Source organism: Manduca sexta, chromosome 26 (assembly GCF_014839805.1).
Source record: "Manduca sexta isolate Smith_Timp_Sample1 chromosome 26, JHU_Msex_v1.0, whole genome shotgun sequence".
Lineage (NCBI taxonomy): Eukaryota > Metazoa > Arthropoda > Insecta > Lepidoptera > Sphingidae > Manduca > Manduca sexta.
In genome coordinates, this window is record NC_051140.1 from 17,509,169 (window position 1) to 17,531,730 (window position 22,562).

The 22,562-nt window shown below is 35.2% G+C and overlaps 2 protein-coding genes across 2 annotated transcripts in view; both read left to right on the top strand.

Annotated features, from left to right (window-relative positions):
* Positions 1-8,778, top strand: part of LOC115451828 (phosphatidate cytidylyltransferase, photoreceptor-specific) — a 34,430-nt gene extending 25,652 nt beyond the window's left edge. The window contains exons 6-10 of the mRNA XM_037443391.1: positions 847-1,013; positions 1,645-1,797; positions 2,586-2,714; positions 3,275-3,409; positions 3,842-8,778. Coding sequence (XP_037299288.1) covers positions 847-1,013; positions 1,645-1,797; positions 2,586-2,714; positions 3,275-3,409; positions 3,842-3,934 — 677 coding nt within the window. The 3' untranslated portion in view covers positions 3,935-8,778. The remainder of the gene's footprint in view (positions 1-846; positions 1,014-1,644; positions 1,798-2,585; positions 2,715-3,274; positions 3,410-3,841) is intronic.
* A 6,991-nt stretch (positions 8,779-15,769) lies between these two features.
* LOC115452370 (protein spaetzle 5) overlaps positions 15,770-22,562 on the top strand; it is a 46,415-nt gene continuing 39,622 nt past the window's right edge. The window contains exon 1 of the mRNA XM_037443632.1: positions 15,770-15,968. The gene's annotated coding sequence lies outside the window, so the exon portion shown is untranslated. The remainder of the gene's footprint in view (positions 15,969-22,562) is intronic.

Sequence of the window (22,562 nt, forward strand, 5' to 3'; positions counted from 1 at the left end):
TTGAACAATACCTCTGAGCATGCGCCACGATACAGACGGTAGAACGCAATTAAAGAAGCGACATCAATCAAATCATCTATTAATACGGCTATAAGAAAGGTGCACGATATCACCGAGCTGATAATTTCCGTTCCGTGACGGCACGCATCCCGTATCACAATACGAGGGGAACTTGTCATCATATCGGACATGAATTTCAATCCCGGGCAATCAATTTTTTAGTGATATAAGCGCCTGGTATGCATCGTATGTGCCTACTTGACTAATAGGTTTTGTGTTTTTAATTTAAAGTATTTTAAAATTAATCATCGACATGAAAATGTAGATCGATATTGTATCCATTATAAGGCGGAAGGTCGACTGTCAAGCCCGAACACGATAGAACAATTTGCACTGATTGTGATCGAACAGCAATTAAAGAAACTGCGAATGGTCACAGCAAATTTGTTACATCCCACATGAAACTGTTATTTTAGAAATCGTAGAAGTGTGTCAGAATTCCTTAGCTATTACATCTTTCTGTAGACATTAGTCCAGATATTTCATCCTCAGTAGTTAGGAATGTCACAAAGAAATATCCCATTTTTTATTTTGGGATGACAAAACTATTTATATTGTAGTCGATATATCACAAATACTTTCCTTGTCAGCCCCCAGAGTTTTTGAGGCCGGACATTATTGGAACACTATTCCACTGTTACAGGACTTTGTGTTTTTCTCTAAGATACTGGTATTATTATTCTAGTCGCGCCGCTCCGTTCGTGGTGTAGACAAATATTTCTATAACCCGACTCCATTTACAGCAGATCTCTACGAAATTTATTAAGATATTATTTCTCGTTCTAGGTCTAATCTGGTTCATCGTGCCTGTTTCAATGATAATCTGCAACGATGTGATGGCGTACGTGTTCGGCTTCTTCTTCGGGAAGACACCGCTGATCAAGCTCAGCCCTAAGAAGACCTGGGAGGGATTCATCGGTGGCGGCGTTTCCACTGTTGCGTTTGGATTGGTGGTAAGTCTCTTTGGGTTTGGGGGATCTTTAAGAGGAGATGATGACTGATATTGGAATGAACTCCTTGCATCGGTGTTCCCCGAGTGCTATAACTTATCCTTTAAATGAGGCTTAAAAAGAGTGCTCACATCCCGGTAGGCAACTGCTTGGCTGTGCCTTTGGCATTGCAAAGTCTATGGGCGGCAGATGCTGCTTACCATCAGGCGGACTATCGTTTGCCTACTAAGGCAATAAAAAAAGATGTTACTGTCTATGTCGTTGCCTTACGATGGTTTCGTTATATATAATTATGTAAATATGACTAATGGGTAGTAAGGCTGTCCGTGTGGGTAGCTCTTCTTCGTCTATCGCTGTTATGAAACAGCATCATAGCACTTCACAGAGGCTACGTTCTACAAAGCCGAAGCTACTAACGAAATGGATTTTTTTTCTAAAGCCAAAATATGGACCGTTCTTTGCCAGGTATTCCAACTTTGTCTATAGTTCGATGTGTAATTATTTCTGCCTAGTGCTGTAAATTTAAGTATTTCGATCTAATCTCATTTTAATGTAAAAAAAAAATATATACTTCCTTTAATTCGATTCCGTTAAATTTCTGAATAAAGCACATAAAACTTGTTGTTCGTTGCAGCTGTCGTACCTGATGTCCCAGTACCCGTACCTGGTGTGTCCGATCGAGTACTCGGACTCGCTCGGGCGCATGACGATGGACTGCGAGCCGTCGCAGCTGTTCCGCCTGCACGAGTACACGCCGCCGCAGTTCCTGCAGCCGCTCATGAAAGTGGTGAGGGCATTTTGTTCTTTATATTTCTTTTCAATGGCGTAGTTGTATTGCGAGCAAGGAACGACCGCTCTGAGGTTCGAATCCTGGGTCACGGAAAGTACTATTGGGTTTTTCTGATCAGTATTGGAGTCGGGATTTTGTGTCTTAATGGCGGTATGCTCGCCCCCGTCACAGCTTGGAATGAAATATACATGGCAAAAAGTGATGTTTGCACCTCTGCCTACCCTTTCGGGGATAAAAAGCGTGAGTGTGTGTGTTAAATCTCTATTCAGTCCTGTATTTCATTAATATGTTTGAGTATGACACAGAACAATATCTTTGGTACGCGAATTCTGCCAACCCGCACTGGGACAGCATGATGGATTGTCTCAAATTCTCAGGATCAGAGGAGACCTGTGCCTGGCACTGGGCTGTATATAATATAAGGCTGGTATTGTTAGTTTAAAGCGGCGATAGCCTAGTAATTAGTTGGGATCGGAATGGACTGCCGCAGGTTCAAAACTTAAAGACACCTCTGACCTTTCTAAAGTTATGTGTGTATTCTTTGTGAATTATCGCTTGCTTTAACGGTTAGTATAAACGTTGTGAGAAAACCTGGGAAGTTCTCCTTAATAATTTAGAAGGTATGTGAAGTCTACTAACCCGCACTAAGCCAGCGTGGTAGACTGAGCCTTGGAACTGTATTACAGGGCTGATATTATTTAATTGTTAGTTATTATTATAAGTAATCTTATTCTAAGTTTTCGTATTCACATATAAATAAAATATATATTTTTTGTGTCCCGCAGGTTGGCATGGAGAAGTTCAACATGTACCCGTTCATGATCCACTCGCTGGCGCTTAGCATCTTCAGCTCTGTCATCGGACCGTTCGGCGGATTCTTCGCTTCTGGATTCAAGAGGGCTTTTAAGATCAAGGTATTTTTTATATACTGGCTATTTTTTTATTGACTATTACTCAAAAGGGATGTTTTTTGTTGGAAGGGACACCTTATCGTTAAACTAAAAAGATTTTCCCTGTTTTTTTTTTATTTATCTTATTTACTTCTTTGTAACAAATCGTGCGTGAAATTGACTCTAAAAACCAGAGACAAGATAATTTCTGTGATCTTGATATACCTGCTTCCCAGCGTTGGGACAGGACTGCAAAATTTACTGTAGGTTGTCCAATATACAGGTCAATTATCTAAAGCTGGCGCGTGAAACATAGGCACATTTTGGGCTTCTGATATATATAATTAAATATTATACGCAAAAAATATAACAATTTGTTAGATTTATATCAAAACATTTAATAACGCCATCTATTGTTTGTTCAGTGAACCCTATTATTGATTGTAAACTAAGAGGTCGTATACACTTTCTAAAATAAAATTTCTTTAATTCGTTAGTCCCCGCTTAAAAGGCGTGTAGTTATACATAGAACCTAGTAATATTAAGCCAGCGACATATTAATTTACTATTTCCCATATTCGCAGGACTTCGGCGACGTGATCCCGGGACACGGCGGCATCATGGACCGGTTCGACTGCCAGTTCCTGATGGCGACGTTCGTTAACGTGTACATCACCAGCTTCATACGCACCGCCACGCCGCAGAAACTGCTACAACAGGTAATGTACACTGAACTTGATTATACATTACATTGTGTATAGATGCACCTTTATGTGTAGGCTCGATGTACATTTTTACGGTTTCTGCACACGGGATTTTTGACAGCATAGTGACGAGCTTCTCAACGCTGCTATGAAGCTGATCCACTAACCGCCATTTTCGATCTATCTCATAAATGTACCAATTATAACAAAGATTATTTTGACATGTGTACAAATGAATTATTTTAATTGGTTTGGTCTCGGAATTGGATTAAATATTGGGATTGCGGTCGATTATAATGGCTGTAAGTGATATGTGTGAACTGAATTTGCAATTTTTATGCCGGTTCACTTTGCGTTTTTTTTTTTTTATACAAATTGTAATAACTGAATAATATCCGTGGCACACCTCTCTATTTTATGTTTTAATCTAAAGTTTCATTATTACAGGTGTACAACTTGAAACCCGAACAACAACTGCAACTGTTTTACGCGCTGAAAGAATCTCTGGAACACAGGAATATACTCAACACATTACCTTAAACGATACACCTTATAGCTTAATACAAGGTATTTATTTTATTTATTGCGTGCATTATCCATTGACAATTTGTAAGCGTGTTTTCACGTTTGATGCTCAAAACGCAGCGTTATCTTGAGGGAATTTCTATATTCTAATAACTTGATATGGCGACTGTTTATTAGGGTTCCTATTTTATACGTTAAATATATATTGGCAATTTTCAGTGTTTATAGTTCTGATATAAAATTTAATTGTATTTATAAATATTATGTGAAAGAAATGCTGCGTTTATTAAAACGCTGCGTTTTTATCGTCAAGTGTGCAGGCGCTCTTCCATGGAACATATCCCCGCCACATGAGAAAAACAATATTATTTGTTCTAGTCTTATTTCACAGACAAATAGGTTCAGTTCTATATTGTGTTATTTTTAGTGGCATTATTATATTTTTTATTATCTCCCAGCACATATACACATACCAAAGATCCGATATAACCAAATATAACCAACTGTCAGTACAATAGGTACTCTTAGAGACCATACGTTCCATAATAAAACACATTTAATCCTTTGAATTATTATTAAGACTTGGGGCACATAACCAGTAGAAAATAAAAAAAAAGTTTTTTAATACTTTTTTGTGTCCAAAAATGTGAAAGCAACTTATACACGTCTTTCAAAATGTCATTTATTTTTAAACAATTGATTTTGTAGAAAAATAAACATTTTAAAGTGTCATCAAGTCTACAAAGGATAATATAAAAATAGCACCAATAGAAAAAAAGAATAGCTGAATTATTCTCAACACTAAATACATAGTATATGTAGAACATAAAATATATAAACCATACATAGTAGTGAAATTATCACATACTGTCGGATAGAACGGTGAGGAAAAATTTATACCGTCGACGACACTCGTTGTTGTATTTTTTACTCGACTGTGTGTCAGGCGTGTGTGGTGAAACTAAAAATATCTTGTTGTAGTAAATTAATTAGCTATTTAGTCGTTGTAGATTTAACAGTATAGTATATGCAATTATTGACTATGCTTTTAGCGAACAGTTGCAATTAGTACGTAATGAAACATCTTTCGTACATTATCGACTATGAAAAACTCTCTAGAAAGAAAGTTCCATATTTACTTACGTACTTTTTCACAAAAAACTAAAAAGGCGTATTTATTACTTGCATATACTATGTTATCAAATTTACAATGATAGTTATTCAGTGTTAATATAAGTTAGTTATAACAATCATACTCATAGTAGAGGAAATGATGTAAAAATATTTTGTGCTGTCAAATTTTAACTCGAATTATTTGTACCTAGTATAATTTAAAGTTATGGTTATTTATGTTTACTTCCTCGAATGATGCGTTTGGCTGTTGTGCGTTTAATTCAATCTATACGTTTTAATGTCCAGAAATGAAATAGGGGGCGAATGGCATTAAAGGGGTTTGTCGTATGTTGATCAGCACAGTGCAGAACCAAGCAGTGGGTTTTTTGTTCGAAGTTAGAAGTATGCCTGTCTGTTTATTATTAATATAAATAAAAAAAAATTTTTTTTTGCCCCTTTAAAGTCTGTTCACCGTCTTCTACAAGTCTATGGTACGCCAATACATCCATTCTAACTCATTTCTTAATATACCATAAAGATCCATAGCTTTTTAGCTCTTACATAATTTTGGATTCTTTTTGACAGGGACGTTGCATTTTTTCTTTCGATAATTTTGACTGATCGATCTAACGACTGTTTCATGTGCTAAAAATTTTTGGAAAATTTACATATTGTATCCAAAAATCTCTATAAGGAGAAATCAAATAGTTTAAATACCATTACGTCATCACGAGTATGTTTTGGATCATAAAATGATATATTATCTGCTTTGATACTTGCATATGATTATGTTTAAATATCTGATATTAAAACGGATTAGCAAAACTTCCTAAAGATTAATAGTAATGGAAATTTTATTAAGAAATACTTCGAGCAATGGAGATAAAGATCTAGGAAATTTCATAAAGAGCGCGTAATTTTTTGCATGTTAATATTGCCCTTTAAATAATTGCGAAATGTGTACTATTTTCAATGAGAATGAAAGAGATAGAACTAAACGCTATGAAAGTGGTAAATAATAATAATAGTAAGGAAAATATGTTATTATTATTATTAAAGGCCAAATGCAGAATGGTTCCTCTCCGAATCCAAAACCGCTAGTGGCTTGGGTCTTGAGCTGCAACATCAGCGAGTAATTTCTTTTTATTTAATTTTTTTTTAGATATATGGACAATGTTAAAAAGTAACTTAAAATAGTGAGAAATAATGATTTAAAGTGTTAAATATAGGAAGTTTTGTTAATCTATTTTCACAATCAAACAGTTAACTCGGTTCCGTTAAACATTGAGTTTGTTATGTTTCGCGATGAAGTTTTTTTTGTGATTTTACGTTATGTTGGTACATCGTGTTGAGTTTTTGCTTATTTTTAATTTTTGTTTTACTCACGTTCGCTAGTTTAGTTTTGTACAGTTTGTAGGTTAATTATGTATTTGTGTTGTTCGTTTCGACGTATGACGAGTTTCCTAATATGGAAAAATTTACACAGGGTGGAATTGAGGGACTGCCTTTGTTCCGCAGGCTTTGTCCCTATTTGGATCAACGCATATGTCCTATAATTACTATAATAATATACTATATGTATCTATGTCATACCAGCGCTCTTTCCACAATAGTACATTAAGATCACTCAAAGAAAGGCAGTTGAAACGAATTTTTTCTCCCTCTCACACAGTGAGATGGCGATAGAAAAATGATTCTTTAATTGCACAGCTAATTTGTACCAAATTTGGTACGAGGATGGGATTCCCGCGTCAAAATTAAATGTTTATTTACGTCAGCAACTGACACGGCTAGGGAAAACCACAAATCTTTGGGGATCTACAGCTCATACAATGGCTTGAAGTTTGCTTATTTGATTGTCATGAACAGTAAGTTCAATGCGCTGAGTTTTCGGCTCACTTTTGTAAATTTGAGTTTTATGGTGCGTATTGTGGTTATGCAAGTAATGTTTTCCCAATATAAACTTTATTTATATGTACAGGGTGATTCGAAACTCATTGATGGTAAAATTGTCTGCATGTTATTAATTTAAATTAGGATCATACATATTTTATTTATTTTCTTTTTGTGAACCCTGGCATGTCGTGTGAAAGCTTTTTAAAAGACTCTAACCAACTAAATACTTCTAAACAGCCTAGCTAATTTCTGTATATACATTTAAAACCAAGAAAGTGAGCAGTAGACTGTCAATGAGTTTCCAATTTCTAGTGTCATTGTTGCCCCAAAATATGTCATTAAGGTGCACTTCCATAGCGAGCTTCATGCGATTCTCAAACTACACGACAACATAACAAGCACTAGACTATAGATATTGAAACTGTAAACGTTCTAAAAAAATTTTGTAATAAAAAATACTTGCAATTATTGTATGAAGTTTGAAAGAAATCGCCTGTGGAATAGCGCCTTATGACACACCAGTCCAAATATAAATATATAAAGGACCAATGTTGATGTTATGTTAGCATATTGTTTATATTTAACGCGTATTTACCAAAAATTATTTGCCATGGGACAAATACTATCTTCAGAGTTTATGTATTCACGCATAGATTTATTTCTCGTTGATGTTTCACATTTTGATGTTTGTTATACGATTTGTATCTGTATTTGCTAAATGGTATCATTTTCAATTCAGTATAAATACGATGATTAGTTACTTGCTTCCAAAATATAGTTATACAGCGCGTTGCAAAAAAGATGTGATAATTTAATGAACATTTTCGTACAGAGACCCTAAAATCTTATACTATAATGATTATAAAATCACTGCTACAAGTCTATCTTTGTATTGAAAATAGTAAAATATTTGAAAGATATTTTATTACATTTGGAGATCCTAAAAGTAATTTAGAATCCATTCAAAATTATTTTGAGTTTTTCACGACAACATATAATTTTACCGTAAAAGTAGGGTGTTTTATTTGGTGAAGGTTTATATACCGCTTTTTTGCAACACCCTGTATATACTTATATAAGCCAAAACTGATTTATATATTATCATTGAATTGCCGAGGTCATTTTGGACTACACTCGTACGTTAAATTTACGCTTGATATATTAGTATTAAAGGCGTCGATGTCTTAATGTAGATTTTAAATGCATTTTAGAGTTAATGTCGCGTTTATGTGATAAAGGAGTATTTATTTAGGGCAAGTGATGTGTCATTTTTTGGCTGTATGTTCTTAGGGTGATGGTCGCTTTATAAAAAAAAAAAACATCTTGCCATAACCTATTTCGGGTTTTTATATCCTCGTGCGTATTTAATTCGAGGTATTTTTGTAAAAGTCGCATCGCTTGCTCTCTATAAATTATAAAAATAACGATTAAAAACATTCATGAAAATCTTATTGGTCACAAATATTTAAGAAAAGATCTGTAATTTTTAAACGTGTTAAGAAAATCCATAATAAAATAAACATAAAGGTAATATTTAAATGATAATTTCTTCATCTCTATTACTATGAATAAATATTGTAGTGGATTTATCATTAGTGTTTTACAGAGCTTTCGGTTTCGGCTTCGGCCAGATGACATCTTCAGGCGTACCTTCGGCCTCGGCCAATTTTGGGCGACGATTAAGCGGAAGCCGAAGCACGAATCGATCGATTCTGTCTCACTTCAATGTTCTTAACACGTGCTAATCGGTGTACCTAATTATTATACGTGTATCGTAGAACTAGAATGGTTTAATGATAAATTATTTATTCGTTATTGTGACTTGTATTAATAAATGGAGTACTACATGATGAAGTTTTTTTATTTTCTTTCTATAAAGCTCTGGCATTATTACCATTCGTACGTTTAAAGTTTAAGGAAAAATATTTGTTTTGATAGTACTTTGATCATCTTGCCCCAACTTTAATCTTCGGAACTAAATAGAAACAATTTTCGAAGTTAAAACAAAATCCCGTTGCCATAAATTAAAGCAAAGTTGCTTAAGGTAAGTCTCAAACAATATGAGGAACAACAAAATTGGAAACAAGACTCCTCTGTTAATTGAATGTCAAATCGGTTTTCCACTCAAAGGATCTTTCCCCATTGAAACTCACGTCCGGTCTTTCAATTGACAATTGGGAAGTCACGGTCTGCAACGGGCTATCAATGCCGCAACACTATTTTTGAAGGTTTTGACGCGCATGCGCCGTCTGGATGCGGGTGAGTGCGCAAACACTAGACAATGTTTTTGATAAACAATAGGAAAGAATTGGGGTCAGTGGGAAAGGTCACATATTGGAGCATCCTGTATGTTAAAATTGGAACCTTGTGGGGCTCGTGTTTCAGGTTGCATTCGATTCGAAACTTCATATCAAAATGTAGTGTTTATTTATCCCACACTATCAATGACACTTGAGAAGCATAATTTAAACACACACGGGCGCAGAGATTTTTACAGCCTTTCCAGGTAAACTCTAAAACTTATCTGTTCGCTATAGACGATTGTGACAACTCATAAAATGCCATTTAGTTACCGTCGACTATAGTCATCAGTAATGCCAGGGCATAGCTAAACCGCCGGAAGAAATTTATCAAATTCTCTGTAATAGGTAAGTTTCAAGGTATAGAATGAACCGTTCCTGGTGAGGTAACCATGAAAGAAAGCAGTTTAGGCCTTCACTAATTCGAGGCTCTGGAAGCTGCCTTAAGATCTGCATCCTGCCGAAGCCTTTTACCCGACTGCAAAAGGGGGGTAATGTTGTTCTCATAGTGACCTTTACAAGCGCGAAGCCCCTCGAACTGCTGGGCCCCTGGATGCTCGAGGGTCCTCAAAAGCGAAAGGCCTCAACGCGAGAGAGAGGTGGCAGTCCTTTCGGCCTCCTCCTAAGATCGCCACAAGAAACCATGACAACATAATCAATACATAGGTATTGGGACCTATAGGGGTAACATTGACGAAACTGATTTAAACGAGAACTGCGAAAATAAGATTCACGAGTTGTGTGTTAAATTTAACCATTCATGAATTACAAAAGCTTCGATTTCGACAACGTAGAAGGAAATTTGAATGCAATGATCAAAGACAAAAATTTAGATGCTAAACGGTCACGCACTACGACATTCACATCAGCTGTGAGCTGTGGATGCGTAGACAAGTCTTGTAAAGTGTAGTCACTAGCTTTATACTAGAAATGTAAACAAATATGTACATTGTTTCTAAATAGTTATATTTAAACCCGTTTATGATTTGACATTCCATATTAAACTCTCATGCCGTCAAGGAAACTATAATTTTTTTGGTAGAAGGGATGACTAATGACCTTGGAAGGTGGGTATCCTTTGTTCCTAGGCTAATTTCCTTAATCCCACAATCACATCCCAGGGTGGGCGCCAAAGGCTTTAAAAGGCTCGACGCCGTGGATATAAACTTAGGAACTAAATAAAAAGTCGCCGGAAAAGGGCCGCAAAAATTTTAATTCGTCTCTAGCGTCCAGTATTGCATCTCGCTCGGTTCTTCGAGGCACAAACACATTGGATCCGCCCCGGGCGACAAAACCCCACGCTACATCACTAAATCTAATTACGGCAACTATATCTATAAATCGTATGTTTTTGTAGATATGTATATATAACACAGTGACCGATGTAACGTATATAGATGCAGTCGAACAACTTCACCCCTCGCTTGTAGACCGCGAGGAAGCGCACGCGGGCATTTGGTAGATTAAACCAAAACCGAACAATTAGTAGATTAAGTAACTTTTTCCTCTCGCACCCAGCTCAAACCCTAATTGCTGAGTCTAGTTGTTTAACAGCATCTATGATTACTTCATAAATAACACGACAAATAAAAAAATCATTAAATTCGCAAGTAGGTGGATTTGTTTACATTTTTTCAACGAGCCTGCTGATTGAACTTAGTAACCACGGAAGCGTGTTCCGGTGTATCTCAGTTTTTGCATACAGAGGAATACGTGCGTACGTTCCCACGATACGTTACGCAATAATGGATCTCGTTTCGTACGCCGTACGCCGTGCGTGTTTCCATTGAATGTTGCAAGCATGGAAAATAGATTTTAAATGTAATCGTTTATTAATCGAGTGAAAGGGTGTGATTTTACATATTCAACAATTACACATCCACCTTGGTAAGTCAAATATTACGTGAATACCAGCTTTTGTGTTGTGAATGAAAGCGTCCTTTGTAATATTAGCGTTCATTCAAAATCCCCTTCACTAATACCGACAATCAGAATCTAGAAATCGTCCCCCACAATAACTTGGACACACACACTAATAAGAGTATTGCAAAGATGTTATTTTTTTAATTCACGGCGCGTAGTCGTCTGCGATCTGAATAAAAGGGAAAGCAATTTAATTCCTTTTACAGCAACTTTTATTAGCTTCAAACGAGGCGGTGACATCTTTGTAAATAGAACAGGGTGTATGCTCTGAATACTAATTATGATTAGTAGATAATATCCCGTGAGTCATTGGCTTTCACAATTCGATCACGCAACGTAATCGACGCACGCGCACGCCGTTTTATCGAACCGCTATCTGATATTTGTTTAGTCGGCGCTTTGTTTATCTGTTGCGTAATGTTCTGATCTGCCTAGACTTGGTTTTAGATGGTTCGGACACAAAGTCGTATTGTGTGGAATAGACCAGTAAATTCATAACATACTTTCATTTTTCCCGACCACAAAACATGACCACGGATGTTGAAAAATATATGTATATTTTTTTAGATCAAGTTAACTGCTAAAATATTTGACCGATATTTGTAAAAAAATATTTGCCATTTAAGACGTTAATTCCACTCCGGAAATTCGTAGTGGAGTTTATTCCTTAAAAGAGCTTTTAGACAGTCGAAGCTGTTAAACAAAGATTAATCCAAAAAACGTAGGTACCTATTATTATTCCTGAAGTTTTAAGGTCACGACGACATAGACTGGAGTTTCCAAGTGCAACGAACTTTCAGGAAAATACGTTAGTACAGTAATTTCCGTTAGGCACTTTGTAAGCACATCAATTGACATTTGTAGTAGATAACATGCAGGGATTTTGCACTCGCTTTCACCGTTATTTCACTTTGTTTTCCACTGGCGAAAACGTACTAAATGTCCTATGGATTTTGTGTTTCACACGCTTTATGCAATTTGTTTGTTGAACCATTGCACTTGGGCTAATGTATATATGTTAACCTGTGCACCTTGGCGGCAAACTCCAGTTTATGAAAGCGGTCGCTGGGACGAGGCATTGTTAGTTATCTCTATTATATGATTTTGGTGATAGCGCAGTGGTGTGTACTAAGCTTTATTTTGCGAAGACCACTTTGGGCGTGTGTTTTATCTGGTATTCGAAGACTAGAGTCGATTCGAATAGAGTAGAGTATATATGGTTTAATCTGGTTTTTAGTTTATGACGGATATATGTTATGTGCTGTGCTTATCGAAATAATACTAGTTTTCGGATTTACTGCGGTTTTATATTTTAATTTTCTCCTGTCATTTCGAAGACTATAGCTTCACGACGCCGTCACATATCCGAATTAGGTGTTCGTCGTCTTAAAATTCAAAATTACAATATCTACATACATTATATAAATTTTTCCAAATTTTCTGATGACAGCCCGATTCATGCAGAATGAGCTCACAGCTTCTTGAAGTCTGGCAGCTGGTCTTTTAGGTCCCGACTTAATTAAATTTAGAACAGGATTCCACGCCTGTGCAAGGTTCCAACCATCTTCTCGATTGAAATTAGTATGTTTTCTTTTAAATTAGGTAGAAATCATTAACAAACTAAGTTACTCACCAACATATATGTAAATATTATGTAATCTAACCCTATTTGGATATTTTAAAAAGTGTAATAAAATATTCCAATTTCAATTTTTAAATATGGAATCAGCTATGTAACACATGCCTTTTGAAAATCGAGTTCGGAACAATCAACTTGAATGAGATCTACTTTCCAAAAATATGTCTCAAGATAAAACGTGACAGACCTTTCACCCACAGATAATTATCACTTTAACATGTAATTATGTTACAATTACATAAAGGAAAGTTATGCTTAAATTTGCTGAGTCAGTATGTTTTATATGAGACGTTTTGAATAGGGTCTTTGACTTACATTTTTAATAAGTACCTGTATACATAATAATAATTTACAAATAACCGCCTGACAGAACATATACTGCATAATGATTTCTTATACTGCTTAACGTGATAGCTTGAAGAACTTGAAAGTATCTATGTATACCAATTTAATATATTATTATACTAGGTGTTCTTCGCGGGTTCGCCCGCGTAAATAAACATTCCCGCGATAAAATTTCATAAATCACTGTAGCGATTCATAAAGCTATCTGTAGGACGCCAACGACACCTTATTTTTTATAATGATTTCTTATGTTTACGCGAATGTTAGACATTGAAATTAAACTAATTTTCGGATTCTATCGCGGTGTTAGTATTTTATTTTCTCCCGACGTTTCGAAGACTTTGCAGCCTTCATGGTCACGGGGGGACAGAGGTGAGGACACCTCCTAATTTTTTTCCTATGGGAGCAAATTACCGAGATAAAAAAATAGCCTATGTGATAATCTAGGATATGGTCTAACCATGTGCCAAATTTCATATAAATCAGTTAAGCTGTTTCTGCGTTTACTTCTAACAAACATCCAAACATTTCCATAGACTATCGCATTTATACTATTAGTAAGATTGCATATTATATAGAAGAAAATGGGAAATATAAAATATTAAGGAATTATTTGACCATTTCCCTAGCGTATTGTTTTGCGTGTGCGGTACGACAACGCTTTGAATCTCCATGTTCCAAGTTTCCGAGTCGAGTAAAATGATGCTCGGGTTTTATTGTTCAGTATCCTAACAGCAGTAAAAGCCTGGAGTCTGGTATTTACGCTCGATATGGCAATAGGAGATATTTTATATCCACTCGGATAGCGATCCCTGTACACAAGGTGTTAAAACAAACCGCAGTGGCCCACGTAAGTGTGTCGCGTTCCGGGATCATCCTGTGTATATCCGGTTTTATCAGGCCGGCATAATTGTGTCGACTGTCAACGGGTAATCTCTTGTCAATCGACATTCTATTGGACCCCACTCCACTTACCATCAGGGACAGTGCAGTTACTTCGCCATTGCCGTTTAAGAAAGAACGACTCGCCTCCTTACATTATGCGATGGAACATACATGGTGAAAACTAGATGCTTTTCTTGCACATCTCTTACCCCTTTTTGGTTTTTCAAATCAAACTTGTCGACGAATCGAATTTAGAACAGTTAATATAAGCCCTGTATTATATACTATCCCACTGTTGGGCACGGGCGTCCTCTACTACTGAGAGGGATTAGGCCTTAGTCCACCACGCTGGTGTAGTGCTGGTTGGTAGACTTCACACACCATCGAAAATTCCTAATAGAGAATTTCTCAGGTATGCAGGTTTCCTCACGATGTTTTCCTTGACCGTTAAAGCAAGCGATAATTCATAAAGAATACACACATATTTTTTTAGAAAAGTCAGAGGTGTGTGCCCTTGGGATTTGAACCTGCGGACATACGTCTCGGCAGTCCGTTCCACAACCAACTAGGCTATCGCCGCTTTTTAAGAACTGTTTTTTTAGAACAGTTAATGTATATTATTTTTTTTACTTTTAATGACGAGACGAGTTTGCCGTTCATCTGATGGTAAACAATACGACCGCCCATAAACAGTAGAAACACTATCGCCTTGAATTACAAAGTATTGTTTAGTATTACACTGTGCTCGCCATCCTGAAACGTGAGATGGTTAATCTCATTATGTCCAGTAGTTACACTGGTACATACTGCTGTATGTTGTAACCTAATTTGTAGAAAAATATTTTTTTAGAAGCAATAAAAATACTTCAAAATCGGTCAAATATAGCTGGTCATAACTCAACGATGATGCACATTCTTTGCAGCAACCGTGTTACGAAAGTAAATTCTCCACAAACGTGCAAACTAATTTCAACTTTATAGTCATAAATTTAAATATTATGAAAAAATTAATCAGATTTATATAGCATTCATTGAAATCATCATTAAGATCACTTCTCTCGTTCGCACAGTAGCTATAATTTGAGGAGTAATAAGGACAGAGGATAATCTAGGTGGATGATGTCCGTGGAGTTGCTTTCTTTGCCTTGTAAGTAGGTTGTTATGGTTATGTCAGGTGCAGCCTTTGGAATCACTAGAGTTGATAAGTGTGACAAGTATAATTTTGGTGTGGCAATATACTACTTTTAATTTGCATAGTTGGTAGCACATACTTAGATAAAATGAAACCCTACATAGGTAGAACAGATTGAATTATATACATAGTTGTAATATAATATAATAATATGAAAAGTGTTGTTTCATTATTGTAACGTCTTTTAAGGCCAATTATTTTATAACCTGAAATTCAATCTGATGTTTTTTTTTTTAATATTGGACTATGTAATACTACTAATGTCAATAATTTTTTGGGACCTTCAAAAAAACTGTTTTGTCAAATGAATGGGGGTATATGCCAACGTTTACAGGAATGGCGACGAAACTTTGGGGATAACTTATTATTGATTCAGGAATAAATTATCTTATTTTATTTTTTAAATGAATATTTAACCAATAGCACCATGTAGAAAGTAATTACTTAGAAAAACACGACCTTGGTGGACAAAACTAATAATATTAACAACTCTATAGATTTCCTCTCACTGATTATGCGAGGTGTGTTGGCGCGATTAGCACACGTTCGACCAGCTGACTGTCAGTGTCTAACGCGACGGCGTGGTGGTAGCACGCGACCACGCAGCAGTCGCAAACACCCGCGATGCAGCGATGCACCTTCGCAAACCGTTCATTGTTCTTAAATACGATTTTGTGAGATCTGTACTGGACTTTTATGATTTTGTGTTCTGTTTTTAAATTTTTAAATCGTTTGTTTCGTGATTTGTGTTTCGAGGTACGTTCCATATTTAAAAGTATTTTATATTTTATGAGGTATTTTTATTTGGTGTCATGTTGTGATGGTTGTTGCGGCGAAATTTTTCACAAACAGTGTTGGTCGTAATATTATGCAACATATTGATAGTGTTGTTAATTTTTTTCTACAATAATACCTGAACATTTAAAGTTTAATGCCAAGATACCTAAATTCAATATAATTCCTTTACGCATTTTCACTAAATAAAACGTGGATAAAATTTACTTGATGACGCATTTAATAGATAAACAATAAGTTAGGATTTCATTTTTCAAAGTGTTTTAATTGTTCATAACGATATTTTATTAGTATTAACATTTCAACACTACAAATGCATATATCGAACGAGATTATTTTGTCCGACTTAAATGAAATCCTAATGGAAAATATGTGCTAACATGAAATACATCAATAATTTAATATATACTAGTTTTAGCCGATGGCTGCGATTGCGTTAAAATCCTTACCTGAGATAAAAGCTAGCATAAAGCTCTCACATAATGTCCATTCCAATATCGATCTTTACAGAATTAGACCAATAATTCTGGGGAAACTAAAACTATGTTTACAGTAATGTATATTATAAACTAATGTACCCACAATGAATTCTCATGTTTACGCGAATGTTAGAAATTAAAATAAAACTATTTTACGGATTGTATCGCGGTTTATTATAATATTATAATTGTAAAATGTAGGTAGATATTGCAACTGACTTTTCGGACGACCAACACTTCAATCTACCCCGTAGCCATGAAGGCAGTCTTCGAAACGTCGGGAGAAAATTATAATATAAAAAGCCGCAATAAAATAGTTTTATTATCATGTACTTACTTCAACATCTCTTAATGACACTAAACAAAAATAACTAATTTGATAAGTTATATTTCGTTAATATAGTTCCTATGCTTAATATAATAAGGTATATATCGTACTAATAATATAATACTAATATATTAAAGTATTTTATAGATTACCTGTGCTTTTGACAAATTTATATCCACACTCGTTGAGCACTACGGTGGGCCATCTTTGACGACATTTTTTTTATTGACGAGATGAGCTTCCCATTAGCCTGATGGTAAGCGATACGACCGTCCATAAACAGTAGAAACCATCCAACACCTTGAATTACAAAGTATTGTTTGGTATTCCACTGCGCTCGCCATCCTGAGACATGAGATGTTAAGTCTCATTATGTCCAGTAGTTACACTACAATGTCCTTCAAACCGGAACGCAACAGTGACTACACACTGCTGCATGGCTGCAGAATTTTTTATAAAAACTGGAACTAAATGATTCGTGTATACAATATTTAATTAAAACCGCGTACTAACATCCTGGTGTTGAATCATATCTCTGTCGTATTTCGACCGCCTTAATGTACGTAATTATCATTAAATAATATGAACAAAACAATATTGGAAAGGTAAAATGTCAGTATAAGGATGTTGGATTGTTTATTTTGCAAATTTTTTTAACATCACAAAGCCTCACTTCTTTACCATTTTGAAGGGTAAACAGAGGTGCAATTCATCTATTTTGTCATGTTAAGTGTAATAGGGAGAAGGATTCTTGCCATTTATACGGATCTGGGGCATTATTCCATCCCGGCCTGATATTAAGTAAAAATACTTAATATTCCCAATTCGGGAATTGACCTGGAAACTGTAACGTGATAGTCGTACTGCGCGTGCAAAAACGATGTGGAGGGAGCCATTTCTTTTAATGAGCTTAAATGAACTCAATTTTTGAGTTCCCTTCCGTATTTTTTGTTATACAGTCAGTAGCTGAACATATTAAAAACTTGGAAACGCTTTTACACGTTAACTGTAATTAATATTATTTTTCATTATCTAAAATAACTAAAAATTATACTTTTATTTTAGTATAAAAAAAGGTTTAAAGACGATTTTAAGTTTTGAATTTGTTTAACTATTTTCTTGGGTGAATAAATATGTAATATTATTTTCACCTCTGTCTTCTCCACGAAAAACACTGGATTTTAGATTCACTCCTGAACCACGGAGGGCATGCAAAAGACTAGTCAATAAATAATATCCATAACATTATAGCACAATAGGATCCGGTATTTAGGGCATCTACCCTATGATGTTTTCATTGTTAACAACGAATCTGTTTCGATTGTTCGCGTTGTGTTCTGTCGAATTTCTTGGGATTTCACATTGACACGCTCCCACGATAATGATCGTTCGGCATCCGTGTGTGGAACAATTACTGTTTTGATGTGTATTTATTAAGTTAGGTCTAATTAAAGTGTTAATCATTTCTGTTTACTAAGATTGCTAGTCGAAAATAATTAGAAATATATGATTGTTAAAATCTCGATTTTTTGCATGACAAATTCTGTACTTTTCTGTACTCGCAACTTTTAGACATATTGTAGAGGTAAAGTTTATATCTTCATATTTTACACCAACTTCTAGGAAAGTCGGTATAATCGTCTTAAAAACCAACATGAAATGGTGCCCGATACAAGAATCTAACTTAGGACCTCACGATTCTAAGCTTACTAGCTCAAGTAGGCAATAGATTGTCCCTGAAAGTACAATAATATTGCGATTTCTCAATATATTCTATCATAATTCCGTACAAAAAGGGCTTCAAACGATAACCATATAGTAATAAAGTGGATATCATTTACAATCATTCGTCGAAGACAGTAACTACGTAACGAGCCACGACATGGACCTTTACCTCTAGATACGCGACCCCGCGCGGGTCATACATTCGTTTTACAAAATATTATAGTTTTGCAGACCTTTACATTGTAACTTCCTAGGACACTGGAAGTCATTAATAACTTTCACAGCGGGATAGGTCTTGAAAAAAAGGCTTTCTTAGTTTGTAGAACTTTCGAAGTCTAAGCATATTTGCACTATTAGGTACTATTATTTAAATTCTATGGCTGCTAGCTACTTATTCTGTTTAACCTGAATTCGAGGTTTAAACTTTAATTAATGAATGTAAACCTTTAGTTTCACATTACATATTAGTTTAGTAAACCATGTCTCGAACGCGCTCTTTAGAGTCTCTGTGACTTGGTGTCGAATGTGCGGATTAAGTAAATATAGTTTGTTAAAAGTCATTACACTAACAAAGTTCAAATATGTATAATATATATTTTATAATAAGTATTAAGTAAAATACCTATTATTATAGTTGCGCGTTGATGTCTTTTCTATTCAAAAGCGATTAGTTAGGAAAATCTACATACAATACATACATTCGTTAAAAGTAATTGTCTCGCACCAGGGCAAAGGCCTCTCTACTTCAATATACAATAATTGTCTATATCGATATAATTTTTTAAACGTCAATCAAAAATCTATTCTAATGGCATCATCTATGAATGACGTATCATACCAAAACTTAGGATTAATAGAATGATATAATATAAATCAAAAAATTTTGTTTGTAAAAAAATTACTCTAGTGGAAAAGAGACTAAAACGAGAAACTCGGCTTCCAAAATTTATTTATAATAAAAAAATGCGTCTTATTACTATAATAATACTACCTTGAGTTACATAATCTGAAATATATTAAACATATTATGTATGAAAAATCACAGAACTTAATTAGCAACGCCTAATTACTCACTAATTAATATGAAACACGAGTTTAATCGCAGACAACATAAAAACGTCTCATTACCCGGTCTCATACGTGTTTTACGATCCATGTAATATCACCGACATCTTTAGGGTACAGAAGGTCTACTTCGAAAAACGAAATTCGTAGTTTCGGATGACTGATTACACATTTTGTAACTAAGAAATGTTACAGATTCGATGACGGATTCGACGACGGATCCGATCGGTTCAGCCCAATATTTCAGACATGAAATCTGTAAGAACTTATGCCATCCCTTTTTAAAACCATCTGCGAGGAAAGTTCCACTGCTTTCTCCATAAAAAATATAGAGGCAATTGATTCTACCATTAAGGTAAGCTATAGAACGGTGACGGATCCGAAGTAATTTGGTAATAAAGTTAAATCCGAAGTTCGTCATTGCTTCGTTTCGGACCGATGTTTTGATGTTCGCTTTTCGAAGTAGACCCTCTGTTGGTGAGATTTACAACTTAAAATATATGCAATGTTTATTCTGGATACGGATGAGATCCAAATATTACTAAAAATACTATTTAGTACGTAATGATTTTTTATATTTACGCGAATGACATTGAAAAAAAAACTATTTACGGATATTTCGCGGGTAATTTTATTATTATTTTCTCCCGACGTCTCCAAGACAGCAGCCTTCAAGATCAAGGAGCGGACTGACTCTACTACTCTACTTTTTAAATACCTCGAAATGAAAGAGATTTGAAATTCGAACTTTTCAGATATTATTATATAAAAAACCGCTATAAACTTCGAATAATAGATATATTTCAGTAACCAACATTCGCGCAGACATAAGAAATCATATAAACTTGGTAATCGACAGAACTCTCGTCAATTAATTCTCTTACCCTTGACTCTTGCAAGGCATTCCGGCAATAAAATTGCACCGTGAAGGTCGCCTCGAGTCACCAGATTTGGCATCCGATAATAAGCAGACGAATCCGGAAGTTGGAAATGTCAATAACTCACTCTTACCATGAATGGATAAGTATTTGTAAAAGCGAGAGATAAACGTTTCTGGGTCATTTTATCTTCTTAATAAAATAATTACAATGTGATTAACAGACTGCCCGTGATCTGCCCGGCATGATCGTGTCGAATGGCATGAGATAGCCATTTGTTACCATTCGATATTTTATTAAGACATCGCGCTTACAATCAGGTGCAGGTCAGTCACTTTGCTGTGTCAAAATAAAAAAATATCATGAACACTTTGTAGCAGAAAAAACCGTTAAGTATTAGCATTTTCATGTCAAAGTCGTGAAAATAAGATATCATTAGACAGCGCAGTTTAAATTAGAACCAGAAGGATTAAATCCAAATGAGATAGTTAGTGTATATAAAAGATAAAGCAGGTTGACAGTATTAATACGATGCTTTAGACCACAGATTATTATCATGGAACTGTATTAGTTAACTTGCAATTATTTATTTAAAATTTATGTGTTTGTAACATGCCGACCTTAGCTATGCGAGCGCTCTTATTTCTGGCAACGTTTTTTAGCTCCCAACTATACATTGTTACATACATTCTCAATTATTATTTCCGTGCCCGAATTATTTTATCACGTGCCATTGGTTCGTCATCCCTTAAAGTGTATTAGATTATCCATTTTAGCGATTTTAGAAATGAACATTAATATTATATACTTTATAGTTATATGAATAATATAACTCTTAGTTCCATTTAAGTGTATACTTATTTTAAGCACAGAATATTAATGTTAAGTAGTTATATAGTTGTTGATTGTAATTAGAGTAAACTATAATTATTATGAAAGCCGCATCATCGCATTGAGTTACTCATCTGCAACAGTAGTCTTGTGGTAATTAAATAAAATACTTTATATACGTCGACATACTGACAGGTTAGCGACTGAAATATAATTGTTTACATGGAAAATGAGTTCCAATCGCCCTTCTTAACGTCAATACAAATAATATAGCCGGTATAATGTAACCAAAAAGGTTACTTAAAAAGGACAAGTGATCAGTTTCGTATGATCGATCTCCGTAAATAACAGTAATGTATGTCTCTGCTAGGACAATATGCAAGGCCTAACTATTAGAAAGTAATATTGTATGGTCATATGACAAAAATTAAAGAATTGGAATTATTTACACTGCCTCGGTGGCGTAGTTGTATTGTGTCCGCGGTACGAAACGTCTTTGAGTTCCCAGATTCGAATCCGGAGTCGGGTAAAGTGATTTGGGATTTTCTGCTCAATATCAGCCCGGAGTCTGGAATTTTTGCCCGATATGGTTGGCTTTCCCCAGTCACATCATGAGACGAAATACACATGCGAAAAGTTGGTGCCCTGGTTGCACCTCTGCCTACCCCTACGGGGACAAAGTCGTAAAGTGTTTATGGAATAATACAGTTTAGATTATGTTCCAACCGTTCCTAACGATACGTAACTTAAAGCTCTCAATTTGAAATTTGGGAAAATTGTGCTTCGTATTAGTGACCGTTTTTTTTAAACAATAATATGATACCGAATAGTATTAAATCTGACTAAGTAACTAAATTCAAAGTCTAGAACTCAGAGTACGTCAAACCCGCTGTATAAATACAAATGTGACAAATCGTTTCGACTCGTGCGTGGGCGGGTGTGAAATTCAAGCATTAGTCGCCGGAAACGATGGCGAAGCATTTGTTCTATGTCATACCCATTCATGCCGCGGAAGCCTTAAATGTGAACTACGTGATATCATAAAGCTTTGGTCACACAAACTGGAACAAAACAATGTATACATTTTGTGCAATCTTTATCAGCGTGATGGCTCTAATATCATATTACTTACTTATCCATTTTATGACAATCTTGTTACTATGTTTACTAGAGTTACATCTAACCTAATAGTGAAAGTTCCATCAAATTCCGTTTTAATTTTTTAGGCTTATACCGATCGCCTGACGTC